Source organism: Pituophis catenifer, unplaced genomic scaffold (assembly GCF_029215685.1).
Source record: "Pituophis catenifer annectens isolate HBS135680 unplaced genomic scaffold, rPitCat1.0.hap2 SCAF_2, whole genome shotgun sequence".
Taxonomy (NCBI): domain Eukaryota; kingdom Metazoa; phylum Chordata; class Lepidosauria; order Squamata; family Colubridae; genus Pituophis; species Pituophis catenifer.
In genome coordinates, this window is record NW_027256882.1 from 181,523,765 (window position 1) to 181,551,194 (window position 27,430).

General features: G+C 42.5%; 2 protein-coding genes across 13 annotated transcripts in view; one reads left to right on the forward strand and one right to left on the reverse strand.

Moving 5' to 3' along the window:
- Positions 1-10,402, forward strand: part of NFIX (nuclear factor I X) — a 228,392-nt gene extending 217,990 nt beyond the window's left edge. For all 8 annotated transcript variants that reach the window (XM_070938268.1, XM_070938260.1, XM_070938262.1 and 5 more), the window contains one exon: positions 1,537-10,402. In XM_070938268.1, the coding sequence (XP_070794369.1) occupies positions 1,537-1,551 (15 nt within the window). In that variant the 3' untranslated portion in view covers positions 1,552-10,402. The remainder of the gene's footprint in view (positions 1-1,536) is intronic.
- A 2,655-nt stretch (positions 10,403-13,057) lies between these two features.
- Positions 13,058-27,430, reverse strand: part of LYL1 (LYL1 basic helix-loop-helix family member) — a 30,136-nt gene continuing 15,763 nt past the window's right edge. For all 5 annotated transcript variants that reach the window (XM_070938270.1, XM_070938273.1, XM_070938271.1 and 2 more), the window contains 3 exons: positions 19,165-19,592; positions 15,242-15,333; positions 13,058-15,051 (listed from right to left, as the gene is read on the reverse strand). In XM_070938270.1, coding sequence (XP_070794371.1) covers positions 14,708-15,051; positions 15,242-15,333; positions 19,165-19,592 — 864 coding nt within the window. In that variant the 3' untranslated portion in view covers positions 13,058-14,707. The remainder of the gene's footprint in view (positions 15,052-15,241; positions 15,334-19,164; positions 19,593-27,430) is intronic.

Genomic DNA, 27,430 nt, shown 5'->3' on the forward strand with positions numbered 1-27,430 from the left:
TATTCTGCTTCAGGTTTTCCATTCTGAGGTGCCTTAAACCCTTCCACATGGTTAGTCCACAATATTTTATTCCAGATTAGGGGAATCTCCAGCTCTATAATTGGGTACAGTGGCTGGCATGCTCCCTCCTCTCCCCCAGCAGCTGGTTTTGCCTTGTATAGCCATTTCACTCTGGGGTGCTCTGTTTTCAGCTGATCAGCAGCTTCCTTTTAAAAAAAAGCTGATCTAACTATAAGGAATGGAGTCCAGTAAAGCCTCCTGGTCACCATTATTTTTCCCGTCTCTTCTACCAGTACATCTTAATTCCACCCTTATATCTCACAGTGACCTCCCTTTCAGTTTCTACCTAGGGTGGCAGAAGAATACTCTCCTTTCTTTCCTATACTGTGCCCACTGTACTACAGTGGTTCCCTTTTCCTTTTTAAATTAAACAATCTTTAATTTACAAGATAGGCCTGTTGGAAGGAAACTGTAATGCTTCTCTTTTTCTTCTGTGAATCTGAGCCATCCATTTAGATGGTTCGGTTACAGCAGAAGAACCTGTATCAATGTCAGTAGAGAGAGGTTGTATAAAGGCTCTCATATGCATAAACATCTGGGAAAGCAAAGGAAAAGAAAAAAGAAAAGTAAAGGTGAAACAATCCCTAAAAGGAAAAGGCAGGCTCTGGGAGGCCCATCCACACAAATGACAGCCAATAGGGCTTCTCTGTCCTTTCATGGATTGAAAGGTAAGAAGTAAGGAGACAACCAGTCAGGGCTTGGCCTTCTTTTCAGGGCCATAAGGAAAATACAATTGGTAAGCAACAACTTGTCTTCAGTTGCTCCTTCAAATGAAAGGATGTGAAGGATAAAATCAGATATTAAGCTGCTAATATATGTGGTCCATGATCCTCTTTCACACTCAGCTCAATTTATCCCTCTTGACATCATTAGTTTGTTATTCTTTACTCTGCCAGCAACACTTAATGAGGAAGAATGGAAGCTGTGGATCTCAAGATCCTAATATATTTTAATAAATACGATAGAAAAGAAACAAACTGAATACAGAGCTACCATTTCCAATACTGGTAGTATGCTTATTATGCTGTCTAGTTTTGCCCAGTTTGAAATATATCCCTACAAATGTGTAGTGTGCATGCAATAAAAATTGATGTATGGAATTATATGTGTAATCCTTGTGGATACACTCATCTGAGAATCAGTGCTGGCTATTGGTTTTAGCAACCTATTAAATTTATACGATGACAAATCTGAATGAAAATCTCAGGAGGCTTCATTAGGTAACTGTTATAAGAAGGTGGTGGGCACAGTACTGTGGTGCAATATGAGTGGAAATCAGGGATTAAGTGTTACAGAAGGACAAATAATGGGCGATATCAGATTGCCTGAGACTGAAGATAACAAAGTCACAAAGAGCCTAGAAAACCCACGGGGTGAATTTTAATGAGTATTTCAATATCAGGCATAAGAAAAAGAAAGGAGTTTATCAGAGTCTCAATTTTAATTCTGCCTCTCTCTTTGTGTCTTCTGGTCCAGTCTTGGTTCCTCTGACAGGATCTTCAAGTGAAGAAAAATGATGAAGATGATGATGATGATGATGATGATGACAACAATGATATTTTTTTCACTCAAGCCCTGCGAATCAGAATCTTCAGTCCTTAACCTATATCTTCACTGAGCTGCTCCTCTTCAAAGAAAAGTAAGAGACATTGGGTAACACAGATGAGAAGCTTAAAAAAAATTATGTTGGACCTCCCTGATCCAAAGCAGATTTTGCATTTGCATAGGAGAATCTTGTCTTCTCAAAGAATCTCATCAACTCACACTGAAGTAACTCTCTGTTAAAATAATGTATAAAATAGTTCTGGACAGGCCACCCAAACAATGGTGTTTTTTTTTTTTTTTGGTTTAAAAAGGGATTTTTCTTCATTCATTATGGGCAAAGAATAACACTCACATATACCAGTATCAAATCCGAAAACTGTCTCAAGATTTATGAGGGATTATGTTTGCTGAGGTATGAAAAAGGAGATTGTTCCCTAGAGATTTGTCTACTTATTAGACTAAATCCAAGGTGAATTCTGACTATGTTAAACAAACTAAGAGCACTTGCTTAATCAGGGCTTGAGTCCCTCATTGCTTTGAAGAAACACCTGCAGAGATAGGTGGAGCCTGCAGGCAAATCAAATTTGGTCTTAGTTCCACTCAGTGAGTAGGCCAATTCAGTGCACCATTGTGGTTCAGATCTGGAAATGGTTTAGATTAAGCATTATTTCTCCCACCATATGTTCCCTTGTTAACCAAATTAATATTGCATTTCTACAAGCGAAAACAAAGCAAAAGCAGAAACACTCCTGAATACCAGATGCTCCAACTGAATTCCATTCCAGAGCAAGGAATAAAATCCTCTTCTTCCCCTCCCTTCTCAAACATGCATGCACACACTGACCCCAGCACAAATCTTTTCTCTGCTGATCTTGATATCTAGTGCTTCCTTGTATTCCTTGCTCTGAATGAACTTTTCCTGCATCTCAGAAAAACCAATGTCTGGATTACATGGAAAATATTTCCAGTCTTATTCTGCATGAACTGGAATTCCTTTCCCCATAGTAACAAGAAATATGGGCACTCTTCGGTTCATGGTGACAGGTTAGATTTGACTGGAAAGTGTTTCTCTTTGAAAAGAAACACCTTGCTGCTATTGCAAATGGACAAATATTTAGGATAGTACAGTATTCATTCTTTTATAAATAGTTAAAAAAAGATTAGCAAGGCAGCAAAGGGGCATACTTCAATTGTACCCCAAACTGACCATTGGGGCTAGAGTAGCTAGCTCAGACAGGTACGTTTCGTCAGAGTACCCAACCTAGTCTAGGCTTTGGCCTTGTGAGATTGTGGGTGTCTGTTATTACTATGGTTTGATACTTTTGCTGATCCCTTTTCTCCACTTCATTTTCTTACTCTTTGAGTTGTTGCATTTCCTTTGGCTTCCTCTACATACAGGTGACACCAGCAATTAAGTACAATTGGGTTTTGTTGTTACTGTTAAAACAAACAAAAACAAAGATCTTAACAGTCACAGCAGACCACAGCGCAACAAAATGAATTGTATATAATTAGAAGTAATGGAGGCTGCCTAATGGGTAGTTATGAGGGTTTGACACTACCATCTGTACACCATGTGCAAATGCACACATGTGCACCAGATCAGTCACACAGTTCCATGCACTTTCCTCTTTCCTTGTCTCACACTACAACAAAACCTGTGAGAGAAACCAGCATCCCTTTCTGTTGTGCACCCATGAAATGATCTCTCTTGTTTCTTTTTCCAGCATTTTTGATAGAAACCTCTCCTTAGCAGATGCTGAGTTTTGGGGACAGGAGCTTTGCCAAATTCTTTGGAGTTTATCTCCCATGCTCCATTGTTCCTATTAACTATGCTCAACTCTGCATGAGGTATCATTGGTTCTTACTGGGCAGCAGTGAAATTCTATATCAGAGTAAGGAGTAAGGATAGGGATGAGGAATTGTCTGATTTGGAAAGGGCGAGAAAGTAATGCAGGAAACAGGTTTCTGTGCAATTAGTCCAGAACAATTGTATTTAGGCACATGATTTGCAATACCTGAAGTTGTGTTCCAAATAATTAATTTGATCTAGAGAATCTCCTGAAGCTGTTCTACTATTTGCTACAGTAATGCTCAGTTGATTCATAGAGCATCCCAAGGATTTCTTGAGCAGAGTTTAGTCCAAAACCAACCTGCTGGTGAGACCAAGAATCTGCACCCTTGTCCAAGTGCAATGATTTTCTAGTCCCAAATGGACAAACAGGGTCAAGGAAGGGAATTTGAGGGTTGCAGATTTGCCTCTCTCTTCTGCCAGCAGTAGGCTCTCATGCTTATCCTACAATCAACATGTCAGAGGAATTCTTAATTCCCCTGTCCTGTACACACATGCAAATGGATATACACCAGCAGACACCCACATCCAAGCCTACTCTTGTGGAGGATTCATAGAGCCTGACCTTGCACAGCTGCAGGACAGCTGTTCTACAAAGAGGGAGATCTTCTTTGTGAGGAAAATTGTAATGGAGTGAGCAGCCTGCGTGTAGATATTTTGTGGCTGCCACAAAGAGGAGACACTCATCTGATGCTTTAGTCATTGGTGTAAACCAGGTCTATTCCTGTAAAGTAACAATGGAGACCTGAATTTCCTGAATTCTAGGATTAGCATTCTACCTGCTGCTTCTGTCATAATGTCCTCTCACATTAAGTTCTCTTAATGTTATTCAAAAAATAAGTATAATGTACCAGAGATGACATTGGAATAAAAGTTCACACCATGATTGTTAATCCCTCTTTCAGCAGTCTGAGAAAAAAATATTGTCTACTCTATAGCTGAATATTCATAGAGTGAAAGATGGAACCAAATCAGTGATATGGGCAGAATTTGGATGTAGCAGCTACAATTAGAACATAACCCAATTCCTGTTATGAAAGGTTGTAAACTGCTCAGTTTAAAAAGTGCCCAAAATGCCCATGTGTTTCTTTAAGAACACTAAGCTTGGATATATTTTGTATCTGCGGGCATTGATATAGTTCCTAATCTGGCGGCCTTAAAAAAAGATACCCTTGGACTATTCAGCCTACCGTTCACTACCTTTTTTGGCAAAATATCAACATTAAGCACCTTTTCTAGTCTGATTGCACTGGAATGGATTCCAATGTGTAATAAGGCTTGGGGATGTGCTAACATTAAACATGACTCAAGCTGTAGCATTTGAAAGGCTGCATGATTTTTATTTGATTTGGTCATAAGAACATTTGAAACATTCCCAGATTGAAGAAGATTGTGCCTTCACTATCTCAAACATATCCAAACTTCTGTTTTCATTAGGCTTGACAATTTCTGAGCACAAACATACAAAGCATGAAAAATCTTCCAAATATTATATTGTGAAGATCACAATAATCCAGGTGGCCATATTTAATATGCAGAAACCCAGACCATCACTAGATTGCCTCCAAGACCAGTGGCCCCCTGGCATTTTGTAGCCCAAATAGATATGTTAGTCCTACAAGAAATGATACTGCTCCATTCCTTCAGTTCTTAAATATATTTAGTAAGCTCATTCACTTAAGACACTGATTGCTTTCCTTTTAAGTAGTCCAATAATTTTACTCAATTGCTTGAAGCTTCTGACCTTAATGCCCAGCATTGCTCAGAATGAGATCCCTAAAAACAGGAGATGGATAGATCTGAAAAAAAGTAGGAATTGCAGGAATCCAGAGGTGGGTGACCACCAATGAAACAGCACTTAAAATGGTTAGAGGGTGGTTGGTAGGGGAGTAGAAATTTACTGTTATTTAATTCTGAAAAAAGAAGCTTTAAATCCTAACAGTGCTTAAGCACTTATTTAATACTTGGGATTTTTAAGAGGTAACAGATGAATAACAGTAGCATGTAGGTGGGTAGATGGAATACCAGTGTCATCTATTTACATGTTACCTTGTTGGAGTCCTAAAAGAAGGGGTAAATATAAACCCTGGGAATGAATCCATAAGGGGTGACATGCAGAAGTTTCAATTTTGGTGGCTTACAGGTATGGGCAGCAAAACACACAAAAACTTTTGTTTAAAAGGGGGAGGGGATTTTAAAAAACGAAATATATATTAGGGGTTTTAAAAGAACCAATTTTGTTTGCATTGAGCCAAGTGCAATGGAGTGCATAGTTTTAATATCTTTGTATGTTAAAGATTGTTAAGAAGAAGAGAAAAAATCTATTTTTGTTGCAAAGTCCTCTGTTCTCAGGGACTCTAAATAAATTGGGACAAAAGAAAAACCCACCTTTGTAAGTATGGGGAAAAACTTTTTCTGTTTATTTTTTCATTTGTCTATTTTTCCTTTTTCTTGTTTATTTTTTAAATTCTTTTTAAAAGATCAATAATAATTGAGGATTGGTTGTTGTTTTTTCTTTTTCCTCATTAGTTTTGTCATTTTATGGGAGGGCTGAAGGCAAAAGTTTTGTCATACACAAAAATAAACTTGTAAAAAAAACACTGTATCAGGTTAAAAAAATTGAAGACAATTATAAAATTAAAAGTAAAGAAAAAAACTAAAAAAACCTAAGTTGAAAAAAATTAAAAATACAAAACCTGGTGCTTCTTACACTATAAAATACATTAAAATCTCTATTATACATAGTTTATGAATCAATTAATTGTTATCATAAAGCACATTTTAGGAAACACGCATTATCCCTTCTTTATGTTTAGCTGAAAGGGGCAGCGGGCTTTGCGGTCAAACGCACCAGCAGCATCTGGCAGCTTCTCATGGATCTTCCCGGGTTGCCGAGCGAGATGGATGATGGTGAGGTTGCCATGGCAAAGGGGGAAGGTTCCTACTGGAACAGAGGCCATCTTGGGTAGACTTTGTTTCTCTGGCTCCTTTCATCCTTTTGGCACCTTCCATCACTGCCACTGCACATCCTTCTCTTCTGTGTTTTTCTTCTGTCTTGTTTTTCCCCCTAAAAGAGCTAAGCAAAAGTTGACTAGCTGTTTGGCCTTCAATTCTATCCCCCACCCCACTTTTTTGTAAACCAGCCTAATTGCAATGTGGGGAGTTTTCCCTTCTTTTTAACTCTGTCTCACATATGTATCTATTGCTCAACGGCTTCTCTTTGGAATGAGGAGCTGATCTATGAATTCACCAGCATCCCTTCCTTTGAACTCCTTACATTCCTACCCACAGTTGTAACTGCTGCTTGCCCTTCTTCACAGCCTTCTTGTCTGTTGAGAGGAATCTTTCCTCTCGGCTCCTTGTGAAATTGCAAGGCAGAAGGGTCTGTGTGTGAAGCAGGAGCCAGACTCAGATCATATCCTGCACCTCACAGAGCATGGGAGATTGACTGGAGAAATTTCTCACTTCAGGGAAGGACCAAGATGGATGACTTTGCCTTACTCTCAACATGCTTAACTGGCCAGCTGACATAGTGCCTTTGTAAACCCATCTTTTGTTGAAACAGATGGACCATGTGCTCTGCCTGGGGAGCGGGTGCAGGAAATTCCACCCCCTCCTACTGTAATCTATATGCTTAAAAAGGGGAAAGCAATAAAAGCCTAGGCTTGACCAGCAAGAGGGAGCTACTTGGGCTAAACATGGTGGTACCTAGTCCTCTTTGGCCTGGCTACTGCTGCCCCATCTAAAAGAGAGGGTGAAGGAAGCATAACTCCAAAATAATCCTGAAGACCATATGAATCCCTTCCCACACACCCCAAAAGCATGTCTGCACTTGGGCTTCTGTAATCCCCTTTTCTGGATCCCTTAGTCCTCTGTTTGCAGGAAAGGGTGGCTGCTCAGTGACTTTCTCCCCAGTGATGCTCAGTTGTGGGTTCCCTTGCTGACCCAGGAGGATGCTAAGGTTCCTTAGGGCCCAAGACAATTTCATTTGGTGGGCAGTCACCTTTGCTGCGTTTCTGCCCTAGAAATGTATCAGCATCCACTTTGCTGTCCCTTGAGCTCTTGGTTTGGAGAAGTCAGCTGTCCCCTGTTTGGCTGCCAGTGGGCTGGTAGTAAGCCTCAGACCTTACTTGCTATGGAGCTGCTTCTTCCCCTGACCTTTGCTTTAGAAGAACAGTTGAGCCCTTCTGTCCTTCCTTTCACAAGGTACCTTTGACAACCCACTTGGCTTCCCCCTTTCATGCCCTCCATATGCCCCCTCCCCATTAATCTCAGACCCACATCTCTCGCTCGGCAGTAAAACCTTGAGATCCATGAAACTGCAGCTTCCCAGACTGCAACCTACCCCTGCCCCTTTGAACAAGTTTCTTCCTTGTTTAAGAAACGCAGTATATATATGAGTACAGTACAGTATATATATATAGTACTAATGGAATTTGGTGTGCTTTTTCTCCTTATCCCTGACTCCCTTGCCTCTTTCCCTGGAACCCCAAGCCTCCCTTTGTGTCTTTCAGTCTGTTTTTCCAGGCCCCTTCCTGCTGCTGACCCCACCCCCCTGCACTTGAAAATAAAGGGTAGCTCTTTGTCTGTTTTTGTTCTTTCTAAAGTTTCTTCCGTGTCTAGCAGAATGCAGGTAGCCATATGTTATAACTGTCAATATTGCTTCACAACAAAAAAATATATATAGGAAAAAAAAAAAAAAAAAAAAAAAAAGAAAAATCCGAACTGTTTTATCATTTTTGCCTGAGCTTTCTTCGGCTTTCTCCATTGGAATGGCTTATTGTGTTATGTGAATTTAAAAAATGAAATAAAAATGTTTTAAAAAAAATTAAAAAACAAAAAAAACCATATATTTTAAAAAAGAAAAAAAAATCATCGGCTTCCCTCTTCCCATTCCCACCAGTTCCTTCCTCAGAGCAGAGATGGGAAGCCCAGTGGAGGGAAGTGCCGAGGGCTCCAAGATCATGTATCTGTGTCTGTATTGGTGGGTGAATGGGGGGGTCAGTTTTCCTTCTTCCCCATTCCCCTGCTTTCTGGAGGAGCTGCTCAGAAACATCAAGATTAGACTCATTTCTTCCATATTCACATCCTGTCAGCATTTTGGTCAAATTTTAAAGTGCCTAAGAGGTATATATATATATATATATATATATGTATGTATATGTATATGTGTGGAATACATACATATATATATATATATATTCAGCAGAGAGTAGTTCCTGTTTATTTGGGACTGAGCATCTTTGTGTCATGTCTGCTGATGTGTTGAGAGGTGGCTGCTGCTCCTCCTGTTAATCCTTTGTGTACCTTCTTGCAACCTCTTCTCTGAGGCACTTTTCTCTTTGCAAGGCTCACTTCTGGCTGAGGAGAAAAGAACTTTTGCAGAGTCAGCAGGAAGGTATGCCCTGGGCAGGGAGAGGACTTAGCACTATTTACCTTTATCCTCCTTTGCTTTTAAATCAAACTCTCCTTCCCTCTTTGTTGATATTTGGCTAGGGCAGCCTAACAATAAAAATATGGTCATATCTAGTGTGACAGGAAATATTAGTGATAAATTTCACTTTTGCCTTTGAATAGACTTATTTCAAAGGTTGTTTAGGCACCTATGGGTTTCTAAAAACCTATAATGTGTTTGCCAGAGACTGCTGTGATCTGATAAAGGGGCCTAAGGATTAGTGGTCTGAAATCCTGGGAGTTCAGCAGCCATTCCCAAGGGAGGATCTAAGGGGCTCAATGTTAGGAGGAAAGAAACCTTGCTCCTGTTTCCCATGAAGACTTGGAGGAGTATCCCTTCCAAATGGCATGGAGTTAACTGAGATGGCAAGTAAGACCAAAAGGCCTGCTTTGTCCCCCAAATCTTATTCCCTAAATTTTGTAAGGTGTTTTGTTGTGTCTTCCACTTCTTGCAGAGGTAAATGACTCCCACTGATGCCATTCTGTTTTTCCTTGACCAGGGAATATGACCACACTCCCTAAGGCTACAAGATCTAGTGGAAGACCACTAGAAGGCAGCGTAGACATATAGTACAGGAAACACTAACTTCTGGGTGCTATCTAATGGACATCCAGATTTTTGCAACCCAGATATGATAGCCCTAAAGAGCATTTCCTTCTCTAACCCACTCAGGATGTTTACAGGAAGGGCTCTTTTACTCCTGCAGCAAGAACCCCCATTTTGACTTAGTCCTATGTGGATATTAAGATAGCAACTCTCCATTTCGGTACAAGGACAGGGGGCCCTTTTGTAAGTTTTCCCAGAAGTGTGCCAAGCTAAGGTGTCCCACCTGCCTAGTCTAGACTCAAAATGCACATATCTGTTTCTACCCATATCAGCCTGATGCTTCAGAGCAGCCATCTCCAGCTCTTTCCCTTGACCCTTTAGTGCCCTTCCACTCCTTATGAAGCTGTTGGTTTGCTACTGGTTTGGTTCTGAAAGCAAAAGGAACTCATAACCCTGCAGCTGAATTAAGGGAAGTGCCTTAAACTGATGCCTTTGCTGCCACCAGCGAACAAGTTGAGACAGGAAGAGAAAGCGATCAAACTTTATGCATCCAGCTTCAGAAATGTGAACAAAATATGTTTACAAAGATTACAAACAAATCGCCTCCAGGTTGGGGGGGGGGCTCATAGGAGCCCCTCGGTTGCTAGCCATCATGACTTTCTACCTTTCCCCACCTGCAGGTTTTATACAGGGGAAGATAGCTCAAGTCTGCAGAACAGCTCCTCTGCTAACCCGCCTGCATTGCACGTAGCTTCCCCCCTCTCACCCTCACCCCAAAGAAGGGAACCAGCAGCTGTGATGTGGTGGGTCAGCTCCTCCAGCCCCAGCCCCTGTCCCAATCAGCCCTCGGCACTACCCCTCCCTCCCCAAGTGCCACTCTCCGAGCGGGGTATAATACGCATGTATTAATTACAATTTTTCCATAATAAAAGTTTATAGATGCAGCACCTTCTTTAACTGATTGAATTAAAGAATGTTATTGACTGTAATTATTTGTTTGTCTTCCTTGAAATAGAGAGAGAAAGAGAGAGAGAGAACACTTGAGAGAGAAATTAATAGTCATGGACCCTGATGTAGAAGGGCATTTGTTTGTTCCAGAAGCCCACCTCTGGCATTCCTTTGCACTGACACCAACCATTTGACCTTCATCTCTTTTATGTAAAGCACAAGGCTTTCAGGCCTCAACATTAACACCATTAGATTTAAACCAATTTCTAATACAAATGTAAATTTATTTTTGCTAATGAAAACCCCAGCACCACGTCCTGAAACCTCTAATTGCTTCAAGAGGGAAGACACTGTGAATGTGACAAAATGATTGTGATCATCTGAGGAATTGGGAAGTGAAAACAGCAGTACGTAAAGGTAGATGGTGAGTGCCATTTTTGGCAACTAACTCCAACTAATTGGCGTAGAAAGGGAGACTTAATCCTTTCTTGGGACCTTCTTAGGTGTTTCTCAACACAACCCCAATCCCAAGATGTATCTTCTTAGCAGGGTTCCTGGTTCTTTCTAGTTGCCCTTTGCCTGGAATTCAGTGAGGTGGTCCTCCATTGCATGGTACAATAGTACACCTTTCATCTTCTTTAGAGGGAATGCAGCTTCTGAAGGGCAATGGGATCAAAGCAAGCAGTACAGGAAGTGGGGTTCAATTTCCAAATATCCCCCATTTCTTCAAATTTCCATTCATCCCATTTTCCCTCGGAATTCTTGAGCTTTCCTTTGTTTTGGCTTCAGGGGAGGGGTGATTTTGAGCAAAGAAGTGGCAGGCAGGAAAAATATCTTGTCCTCTAACACTTCTCCCTCTCCTGCTGTGGATTTTAAAGTGTCATAGCACAAGTATCCACAAAAGCTCTGCATGTGATGCAAATAAAAACAGGCAGCACTTCAACTGAACCACTGTAGTGGTCATCTTGACTTTCTTAATCATCCCCTGTGGACACCCCTTCGACAGGGCAAATTTTCAGCATGAGGAGGCATGTGTACCTCTTCTATTAATACCATTTGAGGATCATGGAATTGATAAGTGCGAGTAAATCAAGAGGTGCAGTGATCCTTGCACCATTCAGTTGTATGAAACCACAGCAAAATAGATGCTCAGGTGAATGCACAAAATACAGAGGCGTAACTTGACTTCAGCTGTTTAAAATGGATGAGTCCATTTGTCTCTGCATGGTGGAATTTAAAACCAGCACCTTCCATATGCCAGCATAGTGGGAAAGGTATCCAATTTTCACTATGTGCTCTAAGTTGGATTGTAACAGCATCCACTGCTTTTTAAAATATGGCTACCCTACTTCGGATTATAGGGTCCTTCAGCAATACATACAAACACACCATCTCTTCTGTACATCTACTAACAGTTTGGTAGGAGTTGCTCTTGTCTGCTGAACTGCATCTTTCTTTAAGCCATCCAATTCATGCCTGAGCAGAATAGTTCACTGACTGGGCCTGCTATGGTTCGATTAGTTGTTTTCCTTGGAACCATGTTATTTTCACTAAATTTTGAGCAAAACGTTTAATTTGATTTTGGCATCTCAAAGATTTCACATAAACAATAACAGCTAAATAAAACTATGTCACTAACTTAAAGAATGATTGGATAATAAACATTAATGGGTATTCACAGGTTTAGACTGCATTCAGTTATAGTTTACTATCCTTCTTGGGTTTGCATGACACTGTGGTCACAGATTTCTCACCCCTGGCTAGATTCTGGACTAAAAAATAGTTGGCTAAGACTTGGTTGAGATTCAGTATGTTGTGCAAACCCAAACAGATATCCTGGATCCTTTCACTGAGCTAATTAGAGCAAAAACCAATATAGCATAGAGCCCTGGTAGCACAGCAGACTAAAGCACTGTTATTAATATCAGCTGCCTGCAATCACTGCAAGTTCAAATCTCACCAGGCTCAAGGTTGACTCAGCCTTCCATCCTTTCTAAGGTAGTAAAATGAGGACCCAGATTGTAGGGGCAATAAGCTGACTTTGTATAAAATATACAAAAGTATGAAGGCTATTGCTTAACGTATTGTAAGCTGCCCTGAGTCTCCAGAGAAGGGCGGCATATAAATCAAATAAAAAAAATAGCATGATAAGCAAATATGAAAAATAAAATAAAATAAACATCACATGATTGAAGGACTGCTTAGAAAGTGGATAAGAAAGGCATAGTGATTGCTTAGACTACAAAGAATCAAAAAGAAAGCCGCCTTAATCTCAGCAAAGTGAATGAGACCAAAACTGGCAAGAGGAAACAGGAACTCCTCACAAATTGCCATTCAGCTCTGTGTATTTTGAGGGTAATTTCTAGCATGTAACTAGGTTGTAGCCAAGGAAGAGTTACCCAAGGAATGTGCATGATGTCAGGTAAGTTGCTGGCTGTTGGCAGAATAATTCACCAGGCCCTGTGGACATATTTGGGCCATTTCCCCTCTGGAGACTTAAATGTGGCTTCATCCAACCATTGTGGTACTACTGCTATAGCTTACGGCATGTCAGAGGGGACTCAGGAAGAATCACCTCAGGATGCAATACTTTTGTATCTTCAATGGCTGTTTCTGTCCCATCATTCACAAATACACTACATACACACATGCACAGACACACATGTATTTCCTCATCATTTCCTTGCACTGAAAAATTCAAAATCAAAACATAGTATGCAACTCACACAATCTTTTACAGTGTCAACAATTATCACCAAATATATTATTTTTGTTTTTGTTTATGTAATTGACTTCAGTTTTAAAACATCATTCAACTTGGAAGAATTTGGTTCCAAGGAGCTCCTGGTCTGGACAGCATTGATGAGTGTAAGAATCCCATCTTACAAATCATCCTCCCAATAAAAGCAAATATTAGCAGAAAACAATTTCCTTTGCAAGCAAATCTGAAAATTGAATGGATGGATGCTGGTGTGTGTGTGTGTGTGTATAGATACGGTCATCTTTCTTCTTCCTTCATCCCAAAGACCTTTCAGCAAACTACTTCCGATAACAGGCAGCCCAGGCCTCCCTCCCTCAGAATCATTGCTGTCATATGTGGTTTTGGCAAGGGGCCCAGGGTTTGTGGAGAAGTTCAAGATATTGACTCAGCACAAACCGCCCTTCTCTTTCCAGGAAGGGAGAAGGTTTCTGAGACTGTGGGCTCCCAGCAAACCCCCACCCACCCAACTGGCTCCTTGGGAGTGACACAGCAGCCACTGCACCACCACCATCCACTCCCTCTTAATTGCTTGCATCTGGAGTAACTCCCCAACAGCACACCTGGATCACAAGAGACTATCGTTAAGGCCCAGTTCTCCTGCAGAGGTGGTGCTCCTGATTTTTTGGGACTGATGATGAAGGTTTCTGCACAAAAATTGCCAACAAAAACATTGTGCATGCAGGAAAATCAGCATGTCAAAAAGAAGAGCTCCTCACACAAATCACTGCCTATATAGCCCTGACTGAGGTATTACTGAACACCCAACTAGGCAGAGCATGGCAGATGCACTGGACAGTCTGTAGGGTTATGTAGCCATTGCTTTCCAAGCTATTGACAAGAATGCTCAAAGTCCTTCAGCAGCTCTTTTCCCATCTAGAAAGATGTCACCAATATAGCCGAGCCAGAGTCCCATTTTGATGGGAAGGTGGAAAATAGGCTGGGCCTGGGAGCTCAGCTTCTTAACCTTGCCACTTCTTTTTATATCCTTTTGCTCCTATGTACAGGCTCAAATATTTATGTGGGGCCCCAGCAACAATAAGGCTTAGATTTGTCAGCAGGAGCAGTGTTACGGCTAAAAGTCAGAAGCATTAATCAGCAAACAGTGAAAATGAAACTCCAGAGCACCCTTCCCAGCCATGGTGTTGCCTGACATCAAGGTCTTCCTCTTACAGCCAACAAGAGCTAGAGGGTGTCTTATTCAAACCAGATATCATACAGCAGTTCCCTGCTACCCTAAACCAGGGAATTGTACATAAAATCTCATTCCTCATCTCTCCCAGAGTCCCCACGCTTTGAGGCTTCCATTGGGCATCAGTCAAAGGGATTCCAACACCTTCTCCCTCTGTTTTTGGATTCCTGAAGTCAAATGAAGTCTTCCAAAGTCAATATAACCCTCTTATGGCAGCCTATTCCATGGGTGACGGACTCAAGGAAGGGATGTGCAGGCCAAGGAGTTTCCACTGATGCTAGCTTGATCCATGTGTGCAGCATTGTAGATGCACAGAATGGGGTGGTGATGGTCGTCTGTTACTGCTAGACATCACCGTGGTTCTCCTGCTTCCAATACAGTCATTGACTCGACGGTCAACTGTTCCAGTTTTATGGATGCTGATGGTGATGGAGTCCTGGGAGTGCCATTGCAGGGGCTGTCTGTTTCAGCAGTCTCCCCTCCAGCCAGTCTGGCCTGGTCACTCAGTAGTTTGACCAGGAAATTGATATATTTCATGGCCAAGCGAAGAATCTCATTCTTACTCAACTTCTTGTCAGGTGGATGGGTGGGAATGAGTTTCCGAAGCTCAGCAAAGGCACCATTCACATTCTGTTGACGCCACCGTTCCCGACTATTAGTGAAGACCCGGCGTGCCACTTTCTGGGGTTGAAGACCTGGGAAAATACATGGAAAAGTCTCAAAGAGTAGGAGGCCTTTGCAAAAGGGGTCATGCTGAACTCCTTCCCCCATATTGGTAGTCACTTTATACAAATTGTTTCCATATCTGTCACGTGTTACTCTGCTAGTTCTCTCTGCTCTGTCCTGGGAGAGGAACACGCTTGATTTTTCCCCATGGCCACTCACCTTCAGTAATGTCTTGCTCATAATGACTTGGTCTCCGCTTGAGGCGATTATTGGGAAAGAGGCCAAATGTCCCCGAATTGCCTAGGTAGATGCTAGAGAGAAATAAAGAACAGTGATCAGAACCCTCATCTCAAAGCATGAATACAAGTTTTTATAACTTTACTTACAAATCTTCCCTACAAAAATAGGCTACAAATATTATCTCATGTCTCTTGCCAGCAGGTCCAAGATCAACATTGTTCTATGTAGAGTCTGTTGCATCCCTCTCTGTAAATCCAGCCTTATAGCATTTGTACTGTGGTGAGAAACAAAAACCCATACCTGGGATTAACCTGCCCAGTTAACGATTATTTCAGCTATATTCCTTCACATATTGTGAGTGGCTCAGTCACATTGTTTGGGATGTATCATAGTCATCCCAATGTCATCATAATCCACAAAATAAATAAATATTTGGAGATGTTTGGCAAAGTGTGCCTCCAATTTTAATTCTGAAAAATATTGTCATCTCATTATGGAGTAGAAAACATCCATAACAGCTCATCTGCTGCCATGGTTACATCAGAGATTGGGGCAAGGCAAAGCATGTTCAGGAAAGACAATTTAGGCTGACCAAGCAGAGAGAGTACACCCATTGTTGGGCTGTTGATAAACCATGGGAAGAAAATGAAATCTCAACATTAAAAGAAATAACTGGATTAAACTGAACCTGAGACACACTAACAACTTTGCTCTTCTCCCATTCAGAGTGGTCAAGAACCTACCATGTTCCCGAGGAGCATTGGCAGGGACCACTCCGTCAATCCAACGATCCCTACTCAGTTAGCAGCTTTCACACAGGATGGCACTGGTTGGACCACTATCATGTAGAAATATTATTAGTGGCCTCCAGGTTGCTCACTTTCACAATGGTTCTCTCAGCATATAATCAATAAAGCTGAACCTTTGTAGACCATTTCTACAGACATATAATTGTGTGTAGCTTGGCACAGTTCATAAGCTCAGCTTCCCCCAAAGTCCTGGCCACAAAACTCAATAATCTTCCCTGTTGTGCCCTAAATTGTTAGGTTAACTCATTCATTACAGACAGTAGTAAAGAGAGTTCGTGTTTTGGCAAGTTCCAAGCTATAAATAAACAAACAAAGAGGCAAAGGACTGCCAGGATCAAGTAATTAGAAGTAATTACATCCATTGTTTCTTGTCCTGCCCTCTAATGCTTTGAAAATAAGTTGACCCCCCCTTCTCTTTGTGGCAGCCCCTCATATACTGGAATGTTGCTATCATGTCCCACCTAGAGGAAAGTCCTTCTTTCCTCTAGACTAGCCAAACCCAAATCTTGCAACCATTCATACGTTTTATCTCCAGGCCTTTAAATCATCTTAGTTGCTCTTCCTTGCACTTTTTCCAAAGTCTCCAGGTGTGGGCTTACTAGATGTGGCTTTATAAATCAGTACTAATACTTCACAAGATTTTGAATCTATGCCTCTGTTTATACAACCAAGGAATGTACACTGCTCAAAAAAATAAAGGGAACACAAGCAGAAGACATCCGAGATCTGAATGAATGAAATAGCCTTATTAAATACTTTGTTCTTTACATACAGTAGTTTATACACTGCTCAAACAACTAAAGGGAACACAAAACTACTGTATGTAATGAACAAAGTATTTAATAAGGCTGTTTCATTCATTCAGATCTTGGATGTCTTCTGCTTGTGTTCCCTTTATTTTTTTGAGCAGTGTATTAGCTTTTTTGGCTGCTGCTGCACGCTGCTGGCTCATATTTAAGTGATCGTCCACTAGGACTCCAAGGTTGCTCTCACAGCTTTTGAGCCTGGTTTCACCTAATCTGTACTTGTACCTTTGGTTTTTCCTGTCTAAATGTAAAACCTTGCTTTTTTACACATTAAATTTCATGTTGTTGGATAGGACCCATTGTTGAAGTCTATCAAAATATTTTTGGATCCTGAGCTTATCTTCTGGGATGTTGGCTATTCCTGCCAGTTTAGTGTCATCTGCAAATTTGGTGAGTCCCCCTTCTATTCCCTCATCTAAGTCATTTATGTACATTTATTTCCCAGTGAAATACTGTGGACATAATATACTTAGACTTCAGCTAGGCATTCGACAAAGTAGACCACAACCTACTTCTTGGTAAACTAGAAAAATGTGGGATATATAGCATCACCATCATATGGATTTGTAACTGGCTGACAAACTGTACTCAATGAGTAATCCGTAATGGTACTATGTCTACATACAGAGAAGTAAGCAATGGGGTACCACAAGGTTCCGTTTTAGGCCCAGTACTCTTCCATATCTTCATAAGCAACTTAGATGAGGGAACAGAAGGGAAACTTACCAAATTTGGGGATAATACTGAGCTGGCAGGAATAGCCAACACCATAGATGTCTAGATCCAGATGGATCTTGACAGACTTGAACACTGGGCCCTATCTAACAAAATGAAATTCAATGTAGAGAAAAGTAAAGTCTTACACTTAGGCAAGAAAAACCAAAAGTACACCAAGCTTAATAGCACTAACTGTGAAAAGGATCTTGGTCAACCAATTAACAGTGCTAACAGTGTGCGGTGGCGGCCAAAAAAGCCAATGCAATCCTAAATTGCATTAACAGAGGGATACAATCAAGATCAAGTGAGGTACTAATACCACTCTTTAAAGCCTTAGTAAGACCACACCTAGAATACTGCATCCAGTGTTGGTCACCACACTATAAAAAAGATGTTGAGACTCTAGAAAGAGTGCAGAGAAGAACAACCAAGATGATTGGGGACTGGAAGCTAAAACATTCAATGAACAGGAACTGGGCATAGCTAGTCTAGTGAAGAGAAGGACCAGGGGAGACATGATAGCAGTGTTCCAATATTTGAGGGGCTGCCACAGAGAGGAGGGGGTCAAGCTATTTTCCAAAGCACCTGAAAGCTAGACAAGGAATAATGGATGGAAACTGAACAAGGAGAAATTCAACCTGGAAATAAGAAGGAACTTTCTGACAGTGAGAACAATCAACCAATGGAACAGAAGTTGCCTTCAGAAGTTGTGGGAGCTTCATCACTGGAAGCTTTTAAGAATTGACTGGACTGCCATCTGTCAGAAATGGTGTAGGGTCTCCTGCTTGGGCAGGGAGTTGGACTATATGACCTACAAGGTCCCTTCCAACTCTGTTAATCTGTTAATCTGTTAATTATATTGAAGAGTACTGGGCCTAAGACGGAACCCCACTGCTTACTTCCCTCCATGTAGATGTAATACCATTAAGGACTACTCATTGAGTACGGTCTGTGAGCCAGTTACAAATCCATCTGGTTTTGTCATCTGCTTGATGGGATGAACACTTTGACTGTTAGCATTATCATGATCCTTAGCCTAATAAGCTTCATGACTAAGATGCTATCCTCACCTTCTTGCTTTCAAGAGGTCCTTTCTGGTTTCCACTGTGTGGGAGCTTCTACTACTTATCAGGAAGCTATCTTATTAGCCAAGGATGCTTCCTTCTCGATTTCCAAATTTAGTTGTCTTGAGACTTTAAGGGTTTAGCAATCTGTAGTATGACTCAGGAAAGCAGCTGCCCCTAATATTGTACCTTCCAGATATATTTGAACTTCAATTTCCAGAATTCTAGGCAACATGGAACATAAATGCTTGTTAGATATTCTGAGAGTTGCACATATTCCATATTGGGAGATGCTGTCACAGAGAAGCTGTGGCTGCTGACATGGACCTGCAATAATTCTCTTTTTGTCAATTTCCAAAAGTGGGATAATTTGCTTATAACGGAGTCTAGATGAACCCACTGCCATGGTTCCCAGAGTTGACACTGGCAGCTTGCCAACATAACTAGGATTTCTTCCTTTCCTCATTCCCCTCCCCCTCCCCCCAAGATCTGATTTCTGAACTTACTTGTTGAGAAAGGGATGAGGCTGGTATTGTGGGGCTAAAAGTGGACTCCTTACTCCAGTCAGAGGCAAGGATGGTGGAGGGGGTCCAGGCAGACCTGAGAACTGCAAGAAGTTAGGAATGGGGTGTAGGGCAGTGAGTTGGGTTGTGGGGACCTCAACAGGAGTGGGGGACTTGCTGTAGCCCAGGCTGATGACAGGGACATTGGGGGGCAGTGCTGCATGGGGAGCCTCAGCAGGAGGGCTCCCCTTTGTTTGAGGTGAGAAAGAAGTGGGGCTGGTGGGGGGTTCAGTGGCCTCTACATCATTCCCCCCACCATCTGGGGAAGGAAGAGAGGTTGGGGTAACAGCTGGTGGAAGGCTTGGCTGCTCAGGCTTAACAGGTGACTGGGAATTCTTCAGCTTCTCCATCATGTTTGCTTGGCTTCTCATCTGTAGGAAGAACAGAAGGAAAGTGAGACTGTATCAGCTGTGCTGAATTGAGCATTCCAGAAGTAAAAAAAAATACAGGTATTTCTTGATTTATTCATTTAGTGACCATTTGAAGTTACAATAGCACAGAAAAAAGTGACTTATGACCATTTTTCACACTTACGACTGTTGTAGCATCTCATGGTCACATAGTCAAAATTTGGATTCTTGGCAACTGGTTCATATTTATGATGGTTGCAGTGTCCCAAGGTCATGTGATCACCTTTTGTGATCTTCTGACAAACAAAGTCAATGGGGAAGCCAGATTCACTTAACAACCATGTTACTGTGGCAAGAAAGGTGTTAAATTAGGACAAAACTCACTTAACAATTGTTGCTTAACAACATAAATTTTGTGCTCAATTGTGGTCATAAGTCAAGGACTATCTGTAAAGTATCACTGCAATATTTTGACCCTTTTATGTTAAGCTGGAAACAGAAAAGGTAAGAAGACAAAACAACCAGATTGGATGAGACCTAGTACCTTCCTTGTCTAGATTTTCTTTCTCATGATGACCAATTATGAGTAAAGATGGTGGGAAGCCAAGGGCAATAGATTATTGTTGATTGACATTTTTTCCAGAAAATGGGACAAAAAGGCATGCTCCTGGACTTCAAAGGAATTGCCTAGTCCCTTTTTAAAGCCAGCTGATAACTATCACTGCGTCTTGTGGTTGCAAAATCCATGGTTTAATTGTGTGCTGAGCAACAGACTAGTGCCTTTTGTGTCCCTAATACTCTGTTGTTCAGCTTTAGTGGAAAATTTTGACTTCCATGAGTATTATGAGAGAAGAAGCAGATTGCCCTACCCCATGTATTCACAACCACTTTTTCTGCATTGGTGTGATTGTCCACTTACATATCATGCCTTAGTCAGTCCAACTGTTTGCAACAGATTTTTGCAAATGGTCCAGGGGATGGTGAGAGGATATTATGTGTGCAGTTTTGAAATACATACAATTAATTTTATCATGGAGGAACTTCAATTATGGTTTCAAATTATCCATGATATGACAACTATCCCTGAATTCCAAGTATGCATGCATAGTTTAGAACAGAGGTCCCTAATCCCCGGTCCGTGGACTGGCACCAGTCTGCACCATGCCAGCAACTGGGTGCGCAGACAATCGAAGCCCTATCAGAGGGGTGCAAGCAGCATGTGAAACCACACCCCTTCCAGTCCGCGAAAAACCTTTCTCCATGGAACCGGTCCCTGTGCCCAAGGTGACAACCACTAGCTTAGGAGAGTGAAGGTGATTTCTTGTGGTATCCAAATACAATTTTCTCATATTGCATGAATGCTAGATCTCCTCTGTGACTTTGAAGAAACAAGATAGAAAGAGAGTTAATACTTCTGAACTTCAGTACTGGAGAAGGCTTTTGAAGATACCATGGACAGGCAAGAAAACAACAAATAGATCCCCTCAACTTTTTTCCTTTATCTTCTTGAAGATGTATACCTGTTTATTCATCACAGCGCTTTACATGCCAAAGTAGATTCTAATCCAAAAAAGCTTATTCCAACGTAAGTATGTGACTGGGGCAACACTGTGATCCAGACTTTGACAAGGCTGGGATTTGGTTTCGCCTGGCTATGATTTTCAACCGTGTGAAGAATGGCTTTTACTGCAGGTAATTATGAAAGCTAGATCTGTGGTGACTTCCCTGCCTGCAAGGAGAAGAGATGGTGAAGCAGATAGCAACAGCAAAAACCAGCGGTCGCGGTTGTACCCACAGGCAGAGAGAATCAGCCACACTCATATGTGGGCTTCTTCAAACTTCTGCTCTGTGTTTGTGGGAGGGGAAAAGGCATTTGTGTGCCTCCTCAGGACTGCGTGTGACTCCTCATGTCAGCGCTGAAAGAGATCATAATTTGGAACACTGACAGCAAGGCCTGCTTTCTTGAGACTCTTCTTGAGGAGGCTTTCTCCTTCCACCATCATTATGTTTGTAGAAAGTATCCCCAATTTTCAATTTCAATTTAATTCAATTTATATGCCGCCCCTCTCCGAAGACTCAGGGCAGCTCACAATACATTTAAAATCCTAATAAAAAAACATTTAAAAATTAAAAACATTAAAACATTAAAACTCATTCATACCATTCATGGCCGGATCTTGCCAGATTGCAAGAGTGAGATCAACAGCCCCAGGCCTGCTGGAAAAGCCAGGTCTTCACCGCTTTTTGGAAGGCCAATACGGTGGGCCAATAGGCTTTAAAGGTAATAACCAACACCTTGAATTGTGACCGGAGACCAATAGGGAGCCAGTGCAGCTCGCGGGGAATTGGTGTAATGTGGGTGTACCTAGGTGCACCCACGACAGCTCGCGCGGCTGCGTTCTGGACCACCTGTAGTCTCTGAACACTTTTCAAGGGTAGCCCCATGTAGAGCGTGTTGCAATAATCTAACCGTGAGGTAACAAGGGCATGAGTGACCGTGAGGAGAGCCTCACGATCCAAGTAGGGTCACAATTGGTTCATCAGGCAAACCTGTGCAAAGGTCCCCCTAGTTACAGTTGTCAGATGTTGCTCTAATCTTAGCTGTGAGTCTAGGAGGACACCCAAATTGTGAGCCCATTCTGAGGGGGACAATTTCTCCCCACCCCCCAGAACCAAGGATGGACAGTCAACATAGTCTTTAGGAGGCAATACCCACAGCCATTCGGTCTTGTCTGGGTTAAGTCTGAGCCTGTTGACTCCCATCCAGACCCTCACAGCCTCCAGGCACTGGCACATCACATCCACCGCATCACTGAATTGATGCGGGGTAGAGATATACAGCTGGGTATAATCAGCGTATTGCTGATACCTCACCCCGTATCGTTGGATGATCTCACCCAGCTGCTTCATGTAGATGTTAAATAGGAGGGGAGAGAGGACCGAGCCCTGAGACACCCTGCAAACGAGGAGCCTAGGGGTCGACTTCTGTCCTCCTACCAACACCGACTGTGACTGACCAGAGGGATAGGAGGAGAACCACCATAACATGGTGCCTCCCACTCCCAGCTCCCTTAGTCGTCCCAGAAGGATACCATGGTCAATGGTATTGAAAGCCGCTGAGAGGTCAAGTAGCACCAAGATGGAGGAATGACCCCCATCTCGGGCTCTCCAGAGATCATCCATCAGCGTAACCAAAGCAGTTTCCATGCTGTAGCCAGGCCTGAAGCCAGACTGAAAAGGGTCTAGATAATCCGTTTCCTCCAATGACCGCAGGAGCTGAAGTGCCACCACTTTCTCTACAACCTTTCCCACAAAGGGTAGGTTGGAGACTGGACGAAAGTTCTTTAATTCTGCTGGATCCAGGGAAGGCTTCTTAAGGAGGGGCCTTACAATTGCTTCCTTTAATGGTTGCGGGAAGGCCCCTTCCTTCAAGGACACGTTAACTAAAGCCTGGAGCCAGCCTCGTGTCACCTCCCTGCTGGCCGAAACCAGCCAGGAGGGGCACGGGTCCAACAAACAAGTGGAGGAACTCATCGCTCCTACAGCCTTGTCCACTTCCTCAGTAGTCACAGGCTCAAACTCATCCCACACAATAGGACTAAGACCTGTCCCCGTCATCTTGGTCGGAATTGCCCAATCAGAGTCCAGGTCCATCCGAATCTGAGCGACTTTATCTGACAGAAACTGCACAAACTCCTCAGCTCTACTCTGCAAGGGCTCCTCCACTCCCCCTACATTAAGGAGGGAGCGAGTCACCCTAAATAGGGTGGCTGGGCGCGAATCCGCGGATGCAATAAGTGTGGAAAAATGCGAACATTTTGCCGCCTGTATCGCCACTAAATAAGTCCTAATAAAGGCTCTTAAGAATGTTAGGTCAGATTCAGAATTACTGGTCCTCCAGTGTCACTCTAGACGTCTCTTCTGGCACTTCATCCCCCGGAGCTCCTCAGTAAACCAGGGAGCTTTCCTGGATCCGCCGCCATGGAGAGGTCGCAAAGGCGCAATCCGGTCCAGTGCCCCAGATGCCGCCCTATTCCAGGCAGCTGCCAGGGATTCAGCCGGACTGTGGACAAGGGAGTCAGGTATCTCCCCAAGCTCCTTCTGGAACCCTTCAGGATCCATTAGGCGCCTGGGGCAGAACCACTTAATCGGTTCCGCCTCCCTGCGATGGAGGAGTAGCGTTCTGAAGTCTAACCTCAGCAGGAAATGATCTGACCACGACAAGGGAGAAGCATCTATACCCCAGCCAAGCTTGCGTCCAAGCGAGGGCTTCACTGCTTTCTATCCCAGTATGGGATATGGGACTACAACCTGCACATTTCAACAAACTTGGAAGGGGCCAGTGTGAGGAAGAGCTTGTCTTCAGAACTGGAACTTGGGAAAGATGCAGAGAAAGCTGCCCAGATATTTTTTCTTCTTCCCATTACAAGCCTAATGCTTTCAGAGTTTCTTAGAACATGACTGTGTTATGTCATGTATTGTAAATGGGAGTTCCAACAAATAGACAATGCACATGCCTCAGTTTGCAGCAACACAACATACTTTCGCAATTTGTTCTGTTTCTGTCTTCTTAATCCCCCCACCCTTTTAGGATTTTTGTTCCTTAGATATTTTTTCTATTGCTGCACATGCAAAATGTGAGTTCTTCCAAGTGCTTTTCCACTTCACAATAGCAGTGTTAGGGTTAGGGTTACATAAATATGGTCCCTTGGAAGAATTAATATATTTATTAATATACAATAAAAGAGCTGAGGTGGCGCAATGGTTAGAGTGCAGTACTGCAGCAACTTCAGCTGACTGCTAGTTCAGCAGATCAGCGGATCAAATCTCACCGGCTCAAGGTTGACTCAGCCTTCCATCCTTCCGAGGTGGGTAAAATGGGGACCCAGATTGTTAGGGGCAATATGCTATTTAGTATACTGTCTTTGGTGTAAGCCGCCCAGAGTCCTCTGAGAGTGGGCGGCATAGAAATATGACAAATAAATAAATAAATAAATAAATAAATAAATAAATAAATATTTGTAATATGATTGTTGATTTTCATGTAAGCAATATGTTGAAATTTCTTCACTTTCTACTTTATCTTTCTAATCTCATGTATAAAGAAATATCTGCAGTAACATTTCTTTTTAAAACATTGATTTACTCATAATTACTTGCCCCAATCTAGTCAAGGATTGGCTGAAAGTATTTTTCGCCAGTGAACTTAAACTTATTTCACTGAAAAGCATATTGAAGAACGTGCTGCAAAATGACCGACGGAATGGTGGGCTTGCTAATTCCCAAAATAGTTGGTGTGTGTGTGTGTGTATGTGCGTACATGTGTATGAGAGAGGGAAGAAAATGAGAGGGAAATGAGCACCAAAAGACTAGAAGATAATTCTATAGGATTACTTTTTGTTACCTGCCACCCATCGCTGCCATCGCCTATCACCGGCTCCGAACACCTGTTTTTGGCCTCTACGCATCCCATTTTCAGCCTCCATGCACCCCATATTCGGCCTCCGCGTGTCCTATTTTTGGCCCGTTCTAGGTGGCAGGGATTGCCGCTGGATAGGTGGCAGCGGCAATCCCCGCTGCCTGGAACGGGCCAAAAATGGGACTTGCGGAGGCCAAAAATGGGGTGCGGAGGTTGAAAATGGGGCATGCGGAAGCCAAAAATGGGGCGCGTGGAAGTGGTGATAGGCAGCGATAGCAATGGGCAGTGGTGGCGGTGATGGGTGGCGGTGATCCCCGCAGCCTGGGACAGCTGATCGGCGGTGTTCTGGGAGGCCGATCCAACTGCCAATCAGCTGCTCATGCTAAATCAAGCTGTGCTGAAGTTGACCAGGCTGATTGCTGTTTGCTGCAAGGAGGCAAATTGCTGGGAGGCAGAGGCCGAAGGGTGGAGGCTGGTGGGTGGGCAGGGCTAAGGCAACATTAGCTCTATAAGATGAACAGACATTTCTACCCACTTTTTTTTGGGGGGGGGAGTGCATCTTAAACACCAAAAAATATGTCACAAATGATAAAACAACAATAGTCACCTAGAGTCACTTTTTGTGAGATGGCCAGATATAAATTTGATTAATAAATAATAAATGTATTTATTGAAACTATGTGAACAATGCAAAGCAACATCCTTTAAAATATATATGTATAGTGTTACTATGAGAGCCGGCTTGATATAGAAATGTAGGCACCAGGCTAGCAACCTGAAAACTGTAAATTCTACTCCAAGGCACAAAGGTAGCTGAGTGAGATTGAGCCAGTCATTTTCTCTCAGCCTTAGGAAGAAGGCAATGGCAAGCTACTTCTTTAAAAAAACTGCAGGGACCTGCCAAGGCAATCTCTGAGAATTGGACATAATCAAACAGAAGAAAAAAAAGTGTTACTAAAAGTAAATTGCATGTTCTGCACTGACACAGAAAAACATTCTTTCAGCCATGAACATGTAATTCAAGTAGAAGGAAAGGGGTGATACACAGAGCGAGCTTTTTATTCCTTTAATGGTCATTTGGAAAGATCAGTTAGGGTCACTGACCCAACACCACCCATGGCGAGAATGGTTGTGAGGCTTTGGGAGATATTTGGAATGCGCAACTTGGATCTATGGAAGTGTCCTAACAAACCAACAACCAATCAGTTAACCAGTAACTAGATTTGAGACTGATTGGTCTCCCGTTGACTTTGATTCCCAAGTACAAACTACAAGCTCAAAGTGCACATGAGGGTAGGATATCCACTTCTTTAAAATTACATCTGTCCCTAGCATATTTCTTTGGGGTGGGGTTTACTGGCCATGGGTGAGTGCAGCTGAGCTCTCTTCATTCACAAAATTGCTTTTACTGGCTATGTCTTCCATTGCTAAGTTCACTTTCAGTATCATATTCTTGCAGGAGAAAATGTGAAGTGTCAAACTGCGCCAAAGTAAAAATCATATTTGACAAATTTGGCAGGTTTGACAAATACAACATCACTCAGCAAGATATCCTTTTGCATTTAATTTGATGCCAATCCCTGCAATAGCTGTGACATCGCAAGGTCACAATCAAAATAATGCTTCTTCAGCAATTGCTTGTCCTAAGAAGAATGCCAAGAAAAAGTGAATTCATCATAGTCACTGAAGAAATGATATATTGCATACAACTGACATTTCAGGCTGGAATGTTCAGGTAGTTCAGATTAAGCTCCTAAATTTGTTACTTAGAGCCGTGATGGGGAACCTATGGCACGCAGAGCCATATCTGTGGGCACGCAAGTGTTGCCGTAACTCAGCTCCAGCTCTCATGTACGCACCTGCCAGCTGATTTTTGGGCCTTCTGGGCCCACTGGAAGTCAGAAAACGGGCCGTTTCTGGCCTCCGGAGGGCCTCTGGGTGGGTGGGGAAGGCCATTTTCACCCTACCAGGCCCAACATCACATGCCAAAAGCAGGGGGAGCATGGGGGGTTCATGCACGCATGCGCAGGGGGCGGGGCACATTGAATTATGGGTGTGGGCATGTGTGCGCGACCCCGCCGCACTCCCCCCATTTTAGGCACACGACAGCAAAAAGGTTAGCCATCACTGTCCTAGAGTCAACCAATCAAAGCAAGTTGACAGATGTTTAGTTTCTACCTAAATTCTTTTGCCACTGAAGAGAGAAAACAGAAAGAAGAGTTTTAGAGAGCTATCACCAGATAAATCTGTCAAATGTAGCATTCTGTTTTCTTTTTTTCTAGTCAGAATGCCTATGATGGGTTTCCAATTTTAGTGTTTCAAAGGAGTCTAGAGACCTGGCTCTTCTCCCAGACCTTTGGTGGGTATGACTGGAGACTCTTTTTAAATGAGATTGCTTTTGTTTTGTTTTTTCACCTGGTTGGTTATCCTGCCATTTCTA